The sequence below is a fragment of the Staurois parvus genome, unplaced genomic scaffold, assembly GCF_062004578.1.
Source record: "Staurois parvus isolate SC_StPar_1 unplaced genomic scaffold, SC_StPar_1.0 ptg000068l, whole genome shotgun sequence".
Taxonomy (NCBI): domain Eukaryota; kingdom Metazoa; phylum Chordata; class Amphibia; order Anura; family Ranidae; genus Staurois; species Staurois parvus.
The window spans coordinates 253363-269719 of NW_028317864.1; the positions used below are offsets into that span (position 1 = coordinate 253363).

Genomic DNA, 16357 nt, shown 5'->3' on the forward strand with positions numbered 1-16357 from the left:
CCTTACGATATAGGTTATGGTGTTTCCAGTTCATTGCTGTCAAATGTTTGCAGTACCTGACCAATACGCTACTACTTGTGCTGTCTACTTTTCCTCTTTTACCCTTTTATTTTCCTCCTTTTTCTTTCTCTCCCTCTTCATTATCTTACCTTTCCCAGTCCTCTCCCCTCCTTCTTCTTCTCACGCTGTTTGATTTTCTTCTCAATTCCTTTCCCTGGCGGGATGTTAACACCTGGACCATATTATGTACGTGCTTGAGTATGCTCAGACTAACAGGATGACACTGTAAGATTCCTCGGTTTTGGAACACTAGTGTATACTGCTTATTTACTGTATACTAAATGCTTGAATGCACACATAAAAATTGCTGTGCTGCCTCTCCCAAAAACTACTTTAATTTACAAATAAATGAATGAACTCCCTACTACACAGAGTCCCCACAAATGTGCATGTGCTATTAAGCCCCATGGGCTGGCAATTATATCCCTCCTCCCTAAATCCTAAATAAACCAATAATAAATACAAGGTGCTTAAAGGACAATAGTGCTAAAAATAGCACATATACAATGCTATAAACTATGTATACAGTGAAATTGTATAATGCGAATTTGATGCCCTGCTGATTTTGAATGTTTGCCCACTCACAAAGAAATGATCAGTCTAAAAATCGAATGGTAGGTGTATTGTAACACTGAGAGACAGACATGCATTTCTTTGGAATTGTTTGTTGCTATTCTAACAAATGATGCACTGATTTGCATGTTCATGAGGGAAATAAGTATTTGATCCCCTATCATTCAGCAGGATTTCTGGCTACCAGGTGTCTTTCATACAGGTAACAAGCTGAGATTAGAAGCAGTCTCTTAAAGGGAGTGCTGCTATTCTCATTCTGTTACCTGTATAAAAGACACCTGTCCACAGGAGCAATCAAACAATCAAATTCCAAACTCTTCACCATGGCAAAGACCAAAGAGCTGTCCAAGGATGTCAGGGACAAGATTGTATACCTACACAAGGCTGGATTTGGCTACCAAACTATCACCAAGCAGCTTGGTGAGAAGGTGACAACAGTTGGTGCAATCATTCGCAAATGGAAGAAACACAAAACAACAGTCAGTCTCCCTAGGTCTGGTGCACCATGCAAGATCTCATCTCGTGGAGTGTCAATGATCGCGAGGAATCATCCCAGAACTACACGTGAGGATCTTGTCAATGATCTCCAGGCAGCTGGGACCACAGTCACCAAGTAAACAATTGGTAACACACTACGCCAAGGACTGAAATCCGGCAGTGCCCGCAAGGTCCCTTTGCTCAAGAAAGCACATGTCCAGGCTCGTCTGAAGTTTGCCACTGAACATCTGAATGATGTAGAGGAGGACTGGTTGAAAGTGTTGTGGTCAGATGAGACCAAAATCGAGCTCTTTGGTATCAACTCGACTCACCGTGTTTGGAGGAGGAGGAATGCTGCCTATGACCCCAAGAACACCATCCCAACTGTCAAATGTGGTAGAAATATTCTGCTTTGGGGGTGTTTTTCTGCTAAGGGGACAGGACAACTGCACCGCATCAAAGGGACGATGGACAGGGCAATGTACTGTCAAATCTTGGGTGAGAACCTTCTTCCCTCAGCCAGGGCATTGAAAATGGGTCGTGGATGGGTGTTCCAGCATGACAATGACCCAAAACACACGGCCAAGGCAACAAAGGAGTGGCTCAAGAAGAAGCACATTAAGGTTCTGGAGTGGCCCAGCCAGTCTCCAGACCTTAATCCAATTGAAAATCTGTAGAGGGAGCTGAAAGTTCGAGTTGCCAAACGTCAGCCACCAAACCTTAATGACTTGGAGAGGATCTGCCAAGAGGAGTGGGCCAAAATCCCTCCTGAGATGTGTGCAAACCTGGTGGCCAACTACAGGAAATGTCTGACCTCTGTGATTGCTAGCAAGGGATTTGCCACCAAGTACTAAGTCATGCTTTGTGAAGGGGATCAAATACTTATTTCCCTCATGAACATGCAAATCAGTGCATAATTTGTTAGACATGCATTTCTTTTGAATGTTTTGTTGCTATTCTGTCTCTCTGTGTTACAATACACCTACCATTCGATTTTTAGACTGATCATTTCTTTGTGAGTGGGCAAACATTCAAAATCAGCAGAGGATCAAATACTTACTTCCTTCACTGTTTATATATGTATGTCCCAATAATGTGCAAACATATAAAAGTTCCAAAACAATGGAAAGTTCCCAAAAAATCCCAAAGAAACCCCCATTCGCATCCGGTGTGAATATTAAGTGATATAGTAATAAATCTTCTTATTCATAGCAATTCTCTGTGCGTAGTGCTCCCCATCCAGAGCCCCACTCACCACAGATAATTGACCACCTGGAATGGTAGGTCAGATATCGCATAAGATGTTGCAGCGCTTTCCTGCAGGAAAGTTGGCCGTCTGTGTGGTCTTGACACCTCTATACACTGATGACAGACTCCATAGTAGAAACACCTCTAGATCAATCGTTTGCGACAAAACTCCTGGAACCTGCACAGTAGTCCTCCACCACTGTAAAAACATCAAAGAGAAGCTACCATAGCGTAACACTGTATTTATTGGGTAAAAAAACATTTAAAATTGCATTTGCATAAAAGCCATGTGTATGGAACTTTAAATCCCAGCAAAAAAGCAATTCCTTCTCAGAGGACAAGTGTAGCGCTATGAAGCCCCACTCCTGATGACGTCATATGAAAAAACATGTAGGGCGGGGCTTGATAGCTCTACACTTGTACTCTGAGAAGGAATTGCTTTTTGCTGGGATTTAAAGTTCCATAAACATGGTTTTTATGCAAGTGCAATTTTTATATGTTTGCACATTGTGTGTGTGTGTGTGTATGTGTGTGTATATATATATATATATATATATATATATATATATATATATATATATATATATATATATATATATATATATATATATATATATATATATAATGTTTTATACAATTTCACTGTTTACATAGTTTATGGCATTGTATATGTGCTATTTTTAGCACTATTGTCCTTTAAACACCTTGTATTTACTTACTGGTTTATTTAGGATTTAGTCACTGGGGAGGAGGAATATAATTGCCAGCCCACGGGGCATTATAGCACATGCACATTTGTGGGGACTCTTTGTCTAGTAGGGAGTTCATTAATTTATTAATTATTTACAGTAGTTTTTGAAAGAGGCAGCGCAGCAATTTTTATGTTTGCACTCACACATTTGTTCACCGGTACACATTTGTGATTTTGCTAGCAGAAGCCAGTCTAATTAATTAGTCCTCTGCGCAGGTAATACTCACACACTAAATGCTTGATTGGATTCATGTACCTTGGATTGTTTGTTTGTACCTTTGTACAATTTAAATAAATGCAACTGTTAAAAAAAAAAAAAAAAAAAAAATATGCAAAAATGTTTGTTTATATAATATGTAATTTATTTATTTTTTACACTTTTTATCTGTTAATTAAACAGATGTACTAAAGGTGACCGTGCTCGTTATAGGCTAAAGACTGTGTGCATGAAGCCTCCAGCCGGCATGTGATCACTCTAAGCTCTATTCACAAAACGTTAACACAAACCTAAGGCAGGCTACACACCGTAGGATTTTCTTTCCAGCATACAAAAATGCTTTTTCAGAATATTCTTTATTGCCAGCACTGAGTCAGCTAATTTTAATAGCCTTTTGTCAAGACCTGCTATTTGAATGGAGTTCGAGGTGTATTTATTTATTTTTTAGAGTTCCTGGTGTCATGCAGCAGGTTTCAATATAATATGTATTATTTTTCCTTAATGAAAACTTGCACAGTTCTAATTTCATTTTGATCTAGAAAAAATTTCCATACTGTTTATCAAATTTTCTCATCACTGGAGCCGAAAACGATCATCAATTTTAACCCCACTAACCATTAGAAAATCAAATGAATGTTAAAAAACAAACTATTTGTAACAAAATTATTTGAGTGTGTATGGCCATCTTTTAGGTGTGCTATTTTCAGCACGTGAAAGTAATCTTCAAATCTCATGGACTCCGATGCAAATATTTGTCTTTTTTTACAGTAGAGTCCATTATCTTGGTCTTGTTAATGTGGTGAATTAAGCCCCATGGCAATGTTGACATAGTGATCATGAAATCAAGGACTACTCTGTTTCCCAATAGGCAGCTGGGGGGACATGTGCATTTATTAGCCACACAGGGCAGATTATGGGGGAAGGACAATGGCCACCATTTTTTGGTAAATTCTGTTTATTAAAGGTTTTGGCTTAGGTTTGGTTAGGATGAAACATACAGCCCCCCCCCCAAAAAAAGATGAAAAAGGGAGTATTGTTCATTTCTGCGATGGATCATTCATAACAGTACTCAATTTTGTGTGTGTGTAAAAAAAACAAAAACAAATTACTTTTTAGAAAGTAAACCCAGTGACAGCTAGCCACAACCAACAGTGATGGAGCAACAAACTTACATCAGTAGTACACATTGAAGTGCAAAATGCAAAGTTAACGACCTCATCATGAAAGAGGGCAGAAAATAAAGAGCTCATAGCTACATATGAAAAAACCAAGTAATAAAGAAGACCTAGTAATAAAAACAAAACTATGGCTACAGGGTTTAGGTAATAAACAAGAGTGTAATCCATCTTATAATATCCAAAAAGCAATGTCCAATCATGTTTCAAAAAGTACAAGAATGTCACCAGAAGGGATCTGCAAAGGAATCAAAGCAATATTAAGTTGAGGTGACAATGACAACCTCAACCACAGAGTGATCTATCTGCAACTGGCAATTGTTGGGGACCAGTTTGTCTATTTCTAGTGAATAGTACTTCCAGCCAGACTAGATGTTCTGAAATTGTTCTAGTTTACCTTTAGAGATGAATACGACCTCTCAGCCTCCATGACCTTTTCAACCTCTTGTAGTGTTGTCTGTTTCCAAAATTTAGGAATGAGTCTCTTAGCGGCCTTTAAGAGGTGTAGGCGGTGTTACACTATTTTTGTACAACTTAACAGAACAGGGGGTATCATGGAATAGGTAATGGAGCGGGGTGAACTGGATCAACTTAAGGGTAGTTTTCTGAATCCATGGGGAAATTTCATTCCGAAAATTCTGAATCTTGGGGCAGTTCAACCATAGACGTAGGTATGTGCCATTCTGGGCACATCCTCACCAACATCTGGGGTCTGCTCCGGGAAAAATCCTGGTAAATGTGAGGGCAACTTGTACCAACAGGAGAAAAACTTGTAGCAGGATTCCTGGGTCTTGGAACTAATGAAGGATACATGAGATAATTTTGTGCAGTTGAGTTGGCGTAAATTCAACTCCCAGTTTTGTTTTCCATTCCTGTATAAAGTACGGCACTGTCTGAGAGTGGGTGGTAAGGAGAAGTTTAACAATCTTTGAATCCATGTGTACCGCTAATGATAACGCCCGCCACCTTTTATCCCAAATGTTTAAAGTATTGTTAGGCCTTAATTTTGAGTTCAGTTTCTGCAGGAAGGCATGCATTTGCCTATGGCACCATGGATTCATGGGGAACCTACCAAGGGATTGCTGAAGCCGATCCAGGGGTAGAAGGTGGCCCCTAGCTGCAAATTTGGAGCAAGTAGTATCACCACCCTTATACCAGGCTTTGAAGAAAAGCAATATCCTCACTCAGCAGAAGCCAAGGAAACCTTCATGAGGCCAAGGGTGAGGTCATGGGAGAAAATCTCCCTGCTCTGTTTACTCGGTCCCAAAGATTTAAGGTAGTGTGAATGAATGGGGATGTCCATTCGGATAATCTGGCTCCTTTCGGTATCCATGGGGCTCTCACTAGGTTATGTCCTGTGAAGGATTTTCCAAGGGTAACCCAAATTTTATCCTTAGAGTTATGATGCCAGTTAAGAATGCAGACCATCGCCATAGCTTTACAATATACGTTAACATCAGGCAATCCTAGTCCCCCATCCTCTTTACTTCTGTGAAGTATAGCATATGCTAATCTTGTTGTTTCCGCTGCCAAATAAATGTAGTGCATTGTCCACGAGCCTGCTTAGAAACAAGGGAGGTAACCAAATGGGTATGGTAGTAAGCAGATAGAGAATTTTTGGCACAACAGTCATTTTGATGACATTGACACGCCCTAACTACGAAAGGGTACTCTGCTGTAACAGCAAAATACCAAGCCTATTAGCACAGTGCTGTCTATGAACATGCTAATAGGAGGAGAGAGCAGAGGGATGACCTCATTGTGCTGCTGCTCCTTCATTGTTCAATAATGGTCATATCTGAGTTCTGGACCAGGGTGTGTAGTGTAGAATGGCCCAGTATCTGGATGTGCTTCCTGACCAGAGTGTCTGGATCACAGGACTAGAATATAAATGAAAATAAATACAAAAAAATATATATATATATATTAGTTTGTATTGCTATCACAATGCTGATGTTATAAAATTTAAGTGTATGCCGTGACCACAGATATCCTTTAAATCTATCAAATGACATCCTTAAAAAAAATAGTAATTGCAGACATAATATTATTTATATATATATATATATATATATATATATATATATATATATATATATATATATATATATATATATATATATATTTCATGTGAGTTCTGTCTGTCAGCTGCTCCACTTTCCACAACTTCCTGGATTCCCTGCATGGCCTGTAGATTTTTCCTCAGCTGTTTACTTTCAATTTCTATGGACTGCATATCCCATGATACCTTGTTGCCTGCAAGCTGTGATTCCTGTACTGACTCTGCCTCCTGAAACTTCTCTCAGCTCCTCTGTAGTTCAGGAGGCAGGATCAGTGTATTCTGTGACACAGTAACCTCTTAAAGGTGCAAGGGAAAATGACCAATTCTATGCTGCTTCTGAAAATCTCAATGCATTTAATTCTATTTATTGATGTTGCCTTTGTAATACATGACAATCATGGTGATGAGCAACATTAACCAATGTTCTTCCTTCCTGCCTAGCACAATAAAACAGATTTGGTCAAAAAATGCTGCAAAGTTTCTGACAACAGAAAGCAAACTTTGATAAAAAATATTGGTCATTCTGTGTTTTATGTGAACTTGTACCATCTTGTTTTTTTATTGATAGTATTTGAGAGACACTAATGAAATTGCAGATAATTGTCTAAATCATTTTGTGTCATTTCTAGATAAATTATTTTATATCTACACTTCTGGGACAACCGGACTTCCCAAAGCTGCGATAGTGGTGCACAGCAGGTGAGGACATTTTCTGTTTATTGCAGCACTCCGACATCAAGGCCAGAAATCCCAAGCACTGACATGCCCTTTGTTTGCAGATATTTCCGCATGGCTGCCTTGGTGCATTATGGGTTCGGCATGCGATCCGATGACATCATTTATGACTGCCTACCTCTGTACCACTCTGCAGGTAACCTTCCCTTGTAACTGTGCTTAATAGGCTGTTAGTGCCTACTCATAAAGATGTATGTAATGAGGATACAGAGCAGAATGCCTCTTCCACTGATTGCAGAGTTTGGCCTTTTGGACTTTGGATTTTGGTCTCTTCATGAGAATTCTTTTTTTTACATTTCTTGGCTCCCAACATATAGACCAACGTATAAAAACAAAACCGAAGGAATTATGTGTTGTCCATAGCAGCCAGTTCTATTTCAGCTGTAATTTTAGGTGCATGTAGACCTAAAAAAAAAATCTCTTGCTATGGGCAGCACAGCATTGTCCTGTCTGCTTTTGTTAACCCCTTTTTTGACCAGGAGTCATTGAAGCCTTGATACCAATACATTTACCAGATTCATTCTGTGTGTTCGTTAATATATACTGTATATACTGCTTTGCCACAGTTAACAAGTGGAGATATTCTCTGTAACGTCAGTATAGGTCCACTTTAAAGCTGAATTCTTTTTAATGGTCCCTCCAATATATATTTTTTTAAGTGATTGTAAAGGTTTTTTTCTATAACATACATGTCACACTTACCTGCTCTGCGTAATGGTTTTGCATAGAGCAGCCCTGGTACTCTTATTCTGCAGTCTCCGCTTGCACTCCTGGCTCTCTTCACTGAGTGCTCCCATAACTGCTACCCAGCTGGCTCTTTGTGTCCATAGACACACAGAAAGTGGCTTGGTCCCGTCCCCCCGACCCTCCTCACTGGCTGTGATTGACAGCAGCGGGAGGCAATGGCTGGTGTTGCTGTCTCTGAGCCCATTATGGAGAGAGACACTGCTCTTGTACACATCGCTGGATTGAAATATTGGAGTCAGGTAAGTATTTAGGGGAGGGGAAGGCTGGGGGGGGAGCTGCATGCAGAATTTTTTTTTTTTTTTTTTTGTACCTTAAGCACTTCAAGTCCAGACACTTTTACCCCTTTTCTGTCCAGGCCAATTTTCAGCTTTCAGCGCTATCGCACTTTGAATGAAAATTGCACGGTTATGCAAGACTGTACCCATATGATTTTTTTTGCATTTTTTGAGACAGATAAAGCTTTATTTTGGTGATATTTATTCACCACTGGGATTTTTTTTTTTTTTTTTTGCTATATAAATGAAAGTCCAAAAATTTTGAAAAGTGTTTTTCTTATAAAACTTTGCAAATAAATAATATTTAATCATAAATCTTTGCCAAAATGTATACAGTTATTGTTTTAGTAAAAAAAATAATAACCCAAATTCGTTTATAACCAAAAATTATAATTTTTAAAAAATTTTTACATTTTTATTTTATTTTTTATATTATTATTTGTTTTTTTACATACGGTCACCCTAGCAGTACAGTGTCACCATACTAACACTGTACTACTTGTGGGGGGTGATGAAGATTTTTTTTTTTACATTGATTACTTTTACACCCATAAAGACTGTAAAAGCAATCATTTCTTCTTCTCTCTGGCTGCATTCTTGCAGTTATTGAGAAATACTGTGAGAGCTGTGATTGGTCACAGCTTGTCACAAGGTACAAGGCTGTTGTGAATAGCCTTGTACCATGTGACCTCTGTGATCATTCATAGATTTCACACGTAGTAAGCAATGATGTCAGAAGTGACATCTTGCTTACTACTCTGCATGTGATCGGGGCCTCGCACAGTGGTCCCGTACGATGATCAGTGTTCCACTGTGTCCGGAAGACACAGTGGACACCAGAGCGCAGTGCTGCGCGCACAGGCAGGAGGCGGGGAGGCCATTTATAAACGACCACCCGCCCCTGCACTGCCACCGTCCGGCCGTTTATATACAACGGCTGGATGGGAGGTGTTTAATGCATAGCAAGCATTAAGGTAACACACTTTCTGCATTTAAAACCACTTCAACTGCTTTATTAAGGCCTTTTTTCTTGCAATCTTCTGGCTGATCAGATAATGCTACTTGGACTATTGGACTTGCATAGTGGTAGGTGTGTACCACTTGTTCTATGAGTACTGTGAGTCCAGGTTGCTTGATGATGTTCCCCAGGAAGCGGGCCCTGGGCTCGCAGGAAGTGGTTCATATGATGCTGAACTTCTAAATGTCTATTTGTTGTGAAACATTTTTGATATTGCTGTAAATTAATATAAATTCTCATTTCTCAGGGAACATTGTTGGAATGGGTCAGTGTATCGTCCTCGGACTGACAGTTGTCATCAAGAGGAAATTCTCCGCATCACGGTTTTGGGATGATTGTGTTAAATACAACTGCACAGTAAGAAACCTTTGTATTTTTCTGAATATGCTAATAGAAGTTGTCCATTACTGTTTTGTCACATGCTGATATGATGTATTATCTATTCAGATTGTCCAGTATATTGGTGAGATTTGCCGATACCTCCTGAACCAGCCAGTGCGAGACACAGAGGCACAGCACCATGTGCGCATGGCTTTGGGCAATGGACTCCGCCCCGCCATCTGGAAAGAGTTTATGACGCGGTTCAGAGTCCCTCAGATTGCAGAGTTTTATGGAGCCACAGAGTGTAACTGCAGCTTGGGCAACTTTGACAACAATGTGAGTGTGTTGTGGGTGTTTATGTCTTTGTGTGGCAAAGGAATTGTATTGTGCAAGGTAACAATTGTCTACCTGTACCACATTTTTCACTTTTTTCATTGGAGGTTACAGCCCTGCTTTAGATCATCATCTTTTGTATATTGCCACTTGCAGGGGCAGCGACTGCTAGTAGTCAAAACCTCCCACATTGTGGAACAAGCTCAGTTATTGGCCTACAGCAGCCTATCTCAGCCTGGGTTCTGTGGAACCCTAGGGTTTCTCCTGAGATTGCTAGAAAAATGTTTTTGTTTTTTTGTGAACTTTGGCAAATGAATCTCCCACCTATGTTAACCACCAGTGGCAAGTGGCTATTTTTCACTGATCACCACTTTTACATGGACCACTAGCATTGGGGGGAATGCCACCACTAGCGCTGGGAGACACTACAATTTTCACTTTCTTTATTTCTCTCCTGTTATTTCTATTAATTTCATATTATATTATGCTTGGAAATAATTTTGATGTTAGCAGGTAGGTGTTAAATATGATCTGCATTGGGAGTCATATAGTCAAGTTATGCCACATTATTTTTTTCTTAAATTTCTACAACTTGCTGATCATAATGCACTATAAGCCTTAAGTATAAACCTTTCTAGCAGGGGTTCCCCGTGACCTGAAAAATATTTTAAGGGTTTCACTGGGGTAAAAAGGTTGAGTAAGGCTGGTCTAGTCACATTAAGCACATTGTCCTTCCAGTTAGTCCACCATTATTACCATGAGACCTTACCCCAGAATTGGCAGTGTTGCAGAAACCACCTTTGGAGGGTGAACATGAGGAAAAGAAATAGCGGTACTCCAATATACAAACAGAAAACGTTTCATTAATGATATAATATAATGAATAAGCACTAAAGGAGTGTGAAAGACGTCTACTGATGTTCCCATAGCCGTGTATTGCTGTTTTTTTATCTTCATGGATTGAATAATAAAGGAGTCTGCTGTTTGTGTATTGGAGTGCTGCTACTTCTTTTCCTCATGTTCACGGATTGTGGTAGCGGACCAAGCAGGCCCACAGACACATCTAGGAGCATGGGATTGAGCAGCGTGTACCCTGTATGCTGTCACCTTTTGGAGGGTATTCAGGAGATCCTGCTGCTAATGCTCTCTCAAAGTGTTATTCCTAGTAGTTATTCCTTCGGTGTGCAGAGTGTCAGAGCTGGCAACTTCCATTTTTGGACCTTCATAAGGATAAGGTCATCTTACACCCGAGACTCTTTTCTGGCTAAGATGATATCAACTTTCAACTTGAATGAGGACATTGTGCTTCTATCACTTTGTCCCAAGTAGGGAGGGGAATGGCAAAAAAAAACAACATAAAAATTGGGGAAAAAACGTTTTTTTTTTTCAAAGCTGTTTTTTTAGGTTTTGGAATACAATTTAAGTAACACTGTACTTCTCAATGCAGTTGTCAAACAAAGGCAATATGCATTTCCTCCACTAGGGGGCACTGTAGGGGAAAGGCTCAAGTTTAGTTTGTTTGTGGACTCCATCTTGCTCCTCCTACAGGTAATTGTTGAGATACAGTAGATGATAGTTCTGTCCTCTCAGGCCTTAACAGTTAAGAGGATAAATTTGTCTGGAAAATTAGTTTATCTTTATAACCTTTAAATGATTCCTATTAATGTTCTCTATTGTCACAGCATAATGTTTACCTATAGTCTAGTGTGGAAATTTTGTTTTTTCCTTCTCTCAGTAAAATGGTGAGACTGATATCTAGACTTTGTAGAAATTGCACTGTGGAAATGTTTCCAGAGAATAAAGCTGCAAATTGCAAGTATTGTGAGAAGAAATATTCTTTTCCAAATGCTACAAGGATGACAAAACAGATCCTGGCATGACAGTGGTGCCCTAAAGACATTACAGAATACTTTATGGAATTAAATGATGAGGACCAGAATGAAAGTGCATGCAGCTTTTCCCTCCACAGGTCTCATTCCAGAAACACTGTTTCTGCTGCTTCTGAATCATCACAAATTTTAAAAACAAGGTTTAGTAAGTTGAAGTTTTATTTCAAGCAAAATACTTTATATATACACTATTTCACATTCCCAGTTTAACAAAATTACTTTGTTTGTAAAAATCTACAAATCTAATCTACTTCTACCATCCCATGCTGGATCTAGCAAACTATAGTTCAAAGTTATGCTATCAAGCACCAAAAATTACAGTTTCCGGTAGAGTGCATTTTATGAGGGTGTTAAGTAAATCCTGAGCTTTCCACCATCAGGCATTCATTTCTCAGGTTTAAAATAGGCCACTTGGTCATCATACATTCACCAGGTTATATAAAGTGGATGTGGCAGTATCATCTGATGCCAGTTTTGGGCACAAAGTTTTGCAGGTGGCAGTCTTGCTGGCCTGTATCATTCTCTTTGAAGTAGGTGGTGATCTAAAGCAGAGATATACCCTCCAATGAATATGAAAAAAAAAAATATATATATAAATATATATATATACACACACACACACACACGCACTATATTGCCCAAAGTATAGGGACACCCCTCCAAATCATTGGATTCAGGAGTTCCAATCGTCTCCATGGCCACAAGTATAAAAAATCATGCACCTAAGAATGCAGACTGCTTCTACAAAGCGTGATACTGTGATAGGTTGCCACCTGTGCAATAAGTCCTTCCTTGAATTTTCCTTACTACTAAATATTCCACAGCCAACTGTTAGTGGAAGCAACTGAGCCATGAAGTGGTAGACAACGTAAAATGACAGAGCGGTGTAAGCGCATGCTGAAGCGCACAGTGCGCAGACGTCGCCAACTGTCTGCAGAGCCAATAGCTAAAGAGCTCCAAACTTCATGTGGCCTTCAGATTAGCAGAACAACAGTGCGTAGAGAGCTTCATGGAATGGGTTCACATGGCCGAGCAGCTGCATCCAAGCCTTACATCACCAAGTGCAATGTGGAGTGTTGGATGCAGTGGTGTAAAGCGCATCACCACTGGACTCTAGAGCATTGGAGACGTGTTTTCTGGAGTGATGAATCATGCTTCTCTGTCTGGCAATCCGATGGATGTGTCAGGGTTTGGCAGTTGCCAGGAGAACGGTACTTGCCTGACTGCATTGTGCCAAGTGTAAAGTTTGGTGGAGGAGGGATTATGGTGTGGGGTTGTTTTTCAGGGGTTGGGCTTGGCCCCTTAGTCCCAGTGAAGGGAACTTTTAAGGCATCAGCATACCAAGATATTTTCAACAATTTCATGCTCCTAACTTTGTGGGAAGAGTTTGGGGATGGCCCCTTCCTGTTCCAACATGATTGCACACCAGTGCATAAAGCAAGGTCCATAAAGACATGGATGAGAGATTTTGGGGTGGAGGGATTGGACTGGCTTGCACAGAGTCTTGACCTCAACCCCATTGAACACCTTTGGGATGAATTAGAGCGGAGACTGTGAGCCAGGCCTTCTCATCCGACATCAGTCCCTGACCTCACAAATGCGCTTCTGGAAGAATGGTCAAACCTTCCCATAGACACCCTCCTAAACCTTGTGGACAGCCTTCCCAGAAGAGTTGAAGCTGTTATAGCTGCAAAGGGCGGGGCCAACTCAATATGGAACCCAACGGACTAAGACTGGGATGCCATTAATGTTCATGTGTGTGTAAAGGCAGGCGGCCCAATACTTTTGGCAATATAGCTTTTATGTTTAAATATGTAGATTTTTGCATTGCTGTATCATTTAACTCAGCTTAATCTAAAGTGTGTGCGTGTGTGTTCAGGGTGTGGGGGTTGTTTTGCCAGCAGCAGGGCCACCCCTGGGCTGTCTCTTGTTTTTGTTTTTTTAGTTGTGCCTTTTGTCCTACTCCTGAAAGTGGCACTATACAATGTAGGTAATGATCTAAAGCAGAGCCGTGTCCTCCCTTAAATGCAGAGTAAAGGATTTTACAGGGAGTACGGTGCAATCCTATTTATGTCCATTTTACGTTTTCTCAACATAAGTTACAGCCTTCCCCACATTTTTATAATATTTCAGTAATTTGTTCTTCAGACCTCTTCTGTTTGTAGTTGCCATGGGGGATCTGTACATATATACCTTACACAAATCCACAGTGTGAGGAATCGGTGAAGTGACTTTTGCTATTGCCTTATCTTGTTTATAATTGTTGATAATGCACAGTTCCACTCACAGAAGCTACAAGGAAAAGGCAATGCTTGCAAGAAATAGCCTCACCTTGTTAAGCAGTTGCGATTGAGCTTCACATAGCATTTAGATTCCTAAATGATTGTAGACAGAATTCACTAAGCTATGTTGCTTGTGTTATTTTTCCCTAGCACCTGGCAGATATTATTAGTTATGTGACTGTTATTTTTAGCTATCATTGAATCTACTTTAAAATGGAAGGGGGAATCATTATGATTTAATCACACGTTAGGAAATTTGTTTACAGCTCACCTTCTTAGAACTTCCTTTCCAAGACGTCAAGTCCATCTAGTAGTGCAACCAGTACAAAAAATGATTTGAATAAATAAATGGGAAACCTTCCCATACAGAGCCCTACATCCACAGTTAATCCAGAAGAAGGCAAAAAAAACCTCTATAAAGTTTGCTAATGTTTGTAGCGTCGTAGATAAATAAAAAGTCAATCTCTCTGCCCCTCGTTCTCTTTCCCATCTGTATATCAAAATTATATATATCTGAGTCCCTTTTTTATGGAATGAAAAAAGGGAATGTTTATTTTAACCTTGAACTGATATCTTATGGTACTATCTTCTATCTAGGTGGGATCCTGTGGATTTAACAGCCGTATCCTACCTTTCGTTTATCCAATTCGGTTGATGAAGGTAAATGAAGAGACAATGGAGCTCATTCGAAGCCCTGAAGGCCTCTGTATTTCTTGCCAGCCAGGTGAGTCCAACATGAAATGAATTTTTTTATTATGTAAGACTTTTGCACTAAGGAGAAGTAGGGCCACAGCTCACTCAGCCACTCCAGACTCTGGAGAGATCCCGATTCTAATGTTGGGATCTGCCCAGATTCCTGAGCGGTAGCTTGCTCAGCCTTTTCAGCGCACTGCTAAGAGCCTAAGCTAGCCACTCCCATTGCTCCAGTGAGCACTGGAGGGGCAGAACAGAGAGCTGGTGACTGACAGTCATTGGCTCTGCTCACTGAAGACCAAGAACTGAGTGATCAGTGTATGTGATCCGAGATCAGTGTTTGAGTTTGTGACATTAGTGTGTAGGGCATTGATCCGTACACTGATACCACAACCTCAAACACTGCTCTCTGATTCCCCCACACTGATGTCACAACCACAGGGGGGAGTGTTTGAGGTTATGACATCAGTGTAGAGGATCAGAGAGCAGTGTCTGAGAAAGTGACATTAGTGTAAGAAGATGAGGAGAGCAGTGTTTGCGTATATGTCTGTGTGCGGATCAGAGAGCAGTGTTTGGCGATATGACATCATAGTGGGGAAATGTGACATCGGTATTTGGGATTGTGACATCAGTGTGGTGAGGGTTCAGCTGTGTTTAGGACAGTAAAAATGCCAGAAGTTTTGAAGGTTGGGAAAGTGGGCAGATGTTTTTTGTGTATGTTTGGACCCAGTTAATTGAATGAAACAGTGGCTGAATGAGAAACACAGGCAGCTAAAGCAGAAACAGAGTGTTAAAAATTGCCTTTCAAACACTTGGGTTGTCATTTCTATAGATACCTAGAGTAATTACAGCTATTTTTTAGGGTTTGTTTTCTGGAAGTGAGACTTATATACTCATCTTTATTTCTCATAGGAGAGCCTGGACAGCTGGTTGGAAGAATTATCCAATCAGACCCACTTAGAAGATTTGACGGTTACGTGAATGAGTCTGCGACCAGCAAGAAAATAGCCAAAAATGTTTTCAGACATGGTGACATGGCATATCTTTCTGGTAAGATTCAGTGTGGAATCAGAGAAAATAAGACATTTGTCTTTGTTCTCAGTTTCAGTGGGCCACCATAAGGGGGTGTGAAGTAATGTGTAAATCTAGAGGGGAAAAAACATTCCGTATATCTCTGCAGTACATGCACATTTCACCATGTTTACTGTCTTTTTAAGAATGCGGCAAGTACAGAAAAATGCCCTTTTTTCTGACAGAAATCAAGTGAGCTCCTAATTTCTTATTTTAGCAGTGCCTCCTCTCCACTGAAATTCCCAGCAGTATTATAATCCATGCCTGAGTTCTTCCTTGTTAAACTTTAGAACACCTTTTCCTTCTATAATGTAGAGTGAGGGTGTTCTGTAGTCCAAAACAGGAGATGGACTTGTAACCTTGAGATTGTCCATGATTTTCCACAATTTTTGTTCTCAAATCCTCAGACAATTCTTTGCTGCTCTTTCTT

The 16357-nt window shown here is 40.1% G+C and overlaps 1 protein-coding gene across 1 annotated transcript in view; it reads left to right on the plus strand.

Moving 5' to 3' along the window:
• Window positions 1-16357, plus strand: part of SLC27A4 (solute carrier family 27 member 4) — an 81905-nt gene that overhangs the window by 48624 nt on the left and 16924 nt on the right. The window contains exons 5-10 of the mRNA XM_089668985.1: window positions 7193-7262; window positions 7343-7434; window positions 9586-9695; window positions 9786-9995; window positions 14761-14887; window positions 15769-15906. Of these exons, the coding sequence (XP_089525111.1) occupies window positions 7193-7262; window positions 7343-7434; window positions 9586-9695; window positions 9786-9995; window positions 14761-14887; window positions 15769-15906 (747 nt within the window). The remainder of the gene's footprint in view (window positions 1-7192; window positions 7263-7342; window positions 7435-9585; window positions 9696-9785; window positions 9996-14760; window positions 14888-15768; window positions 15907-16357) is intronic.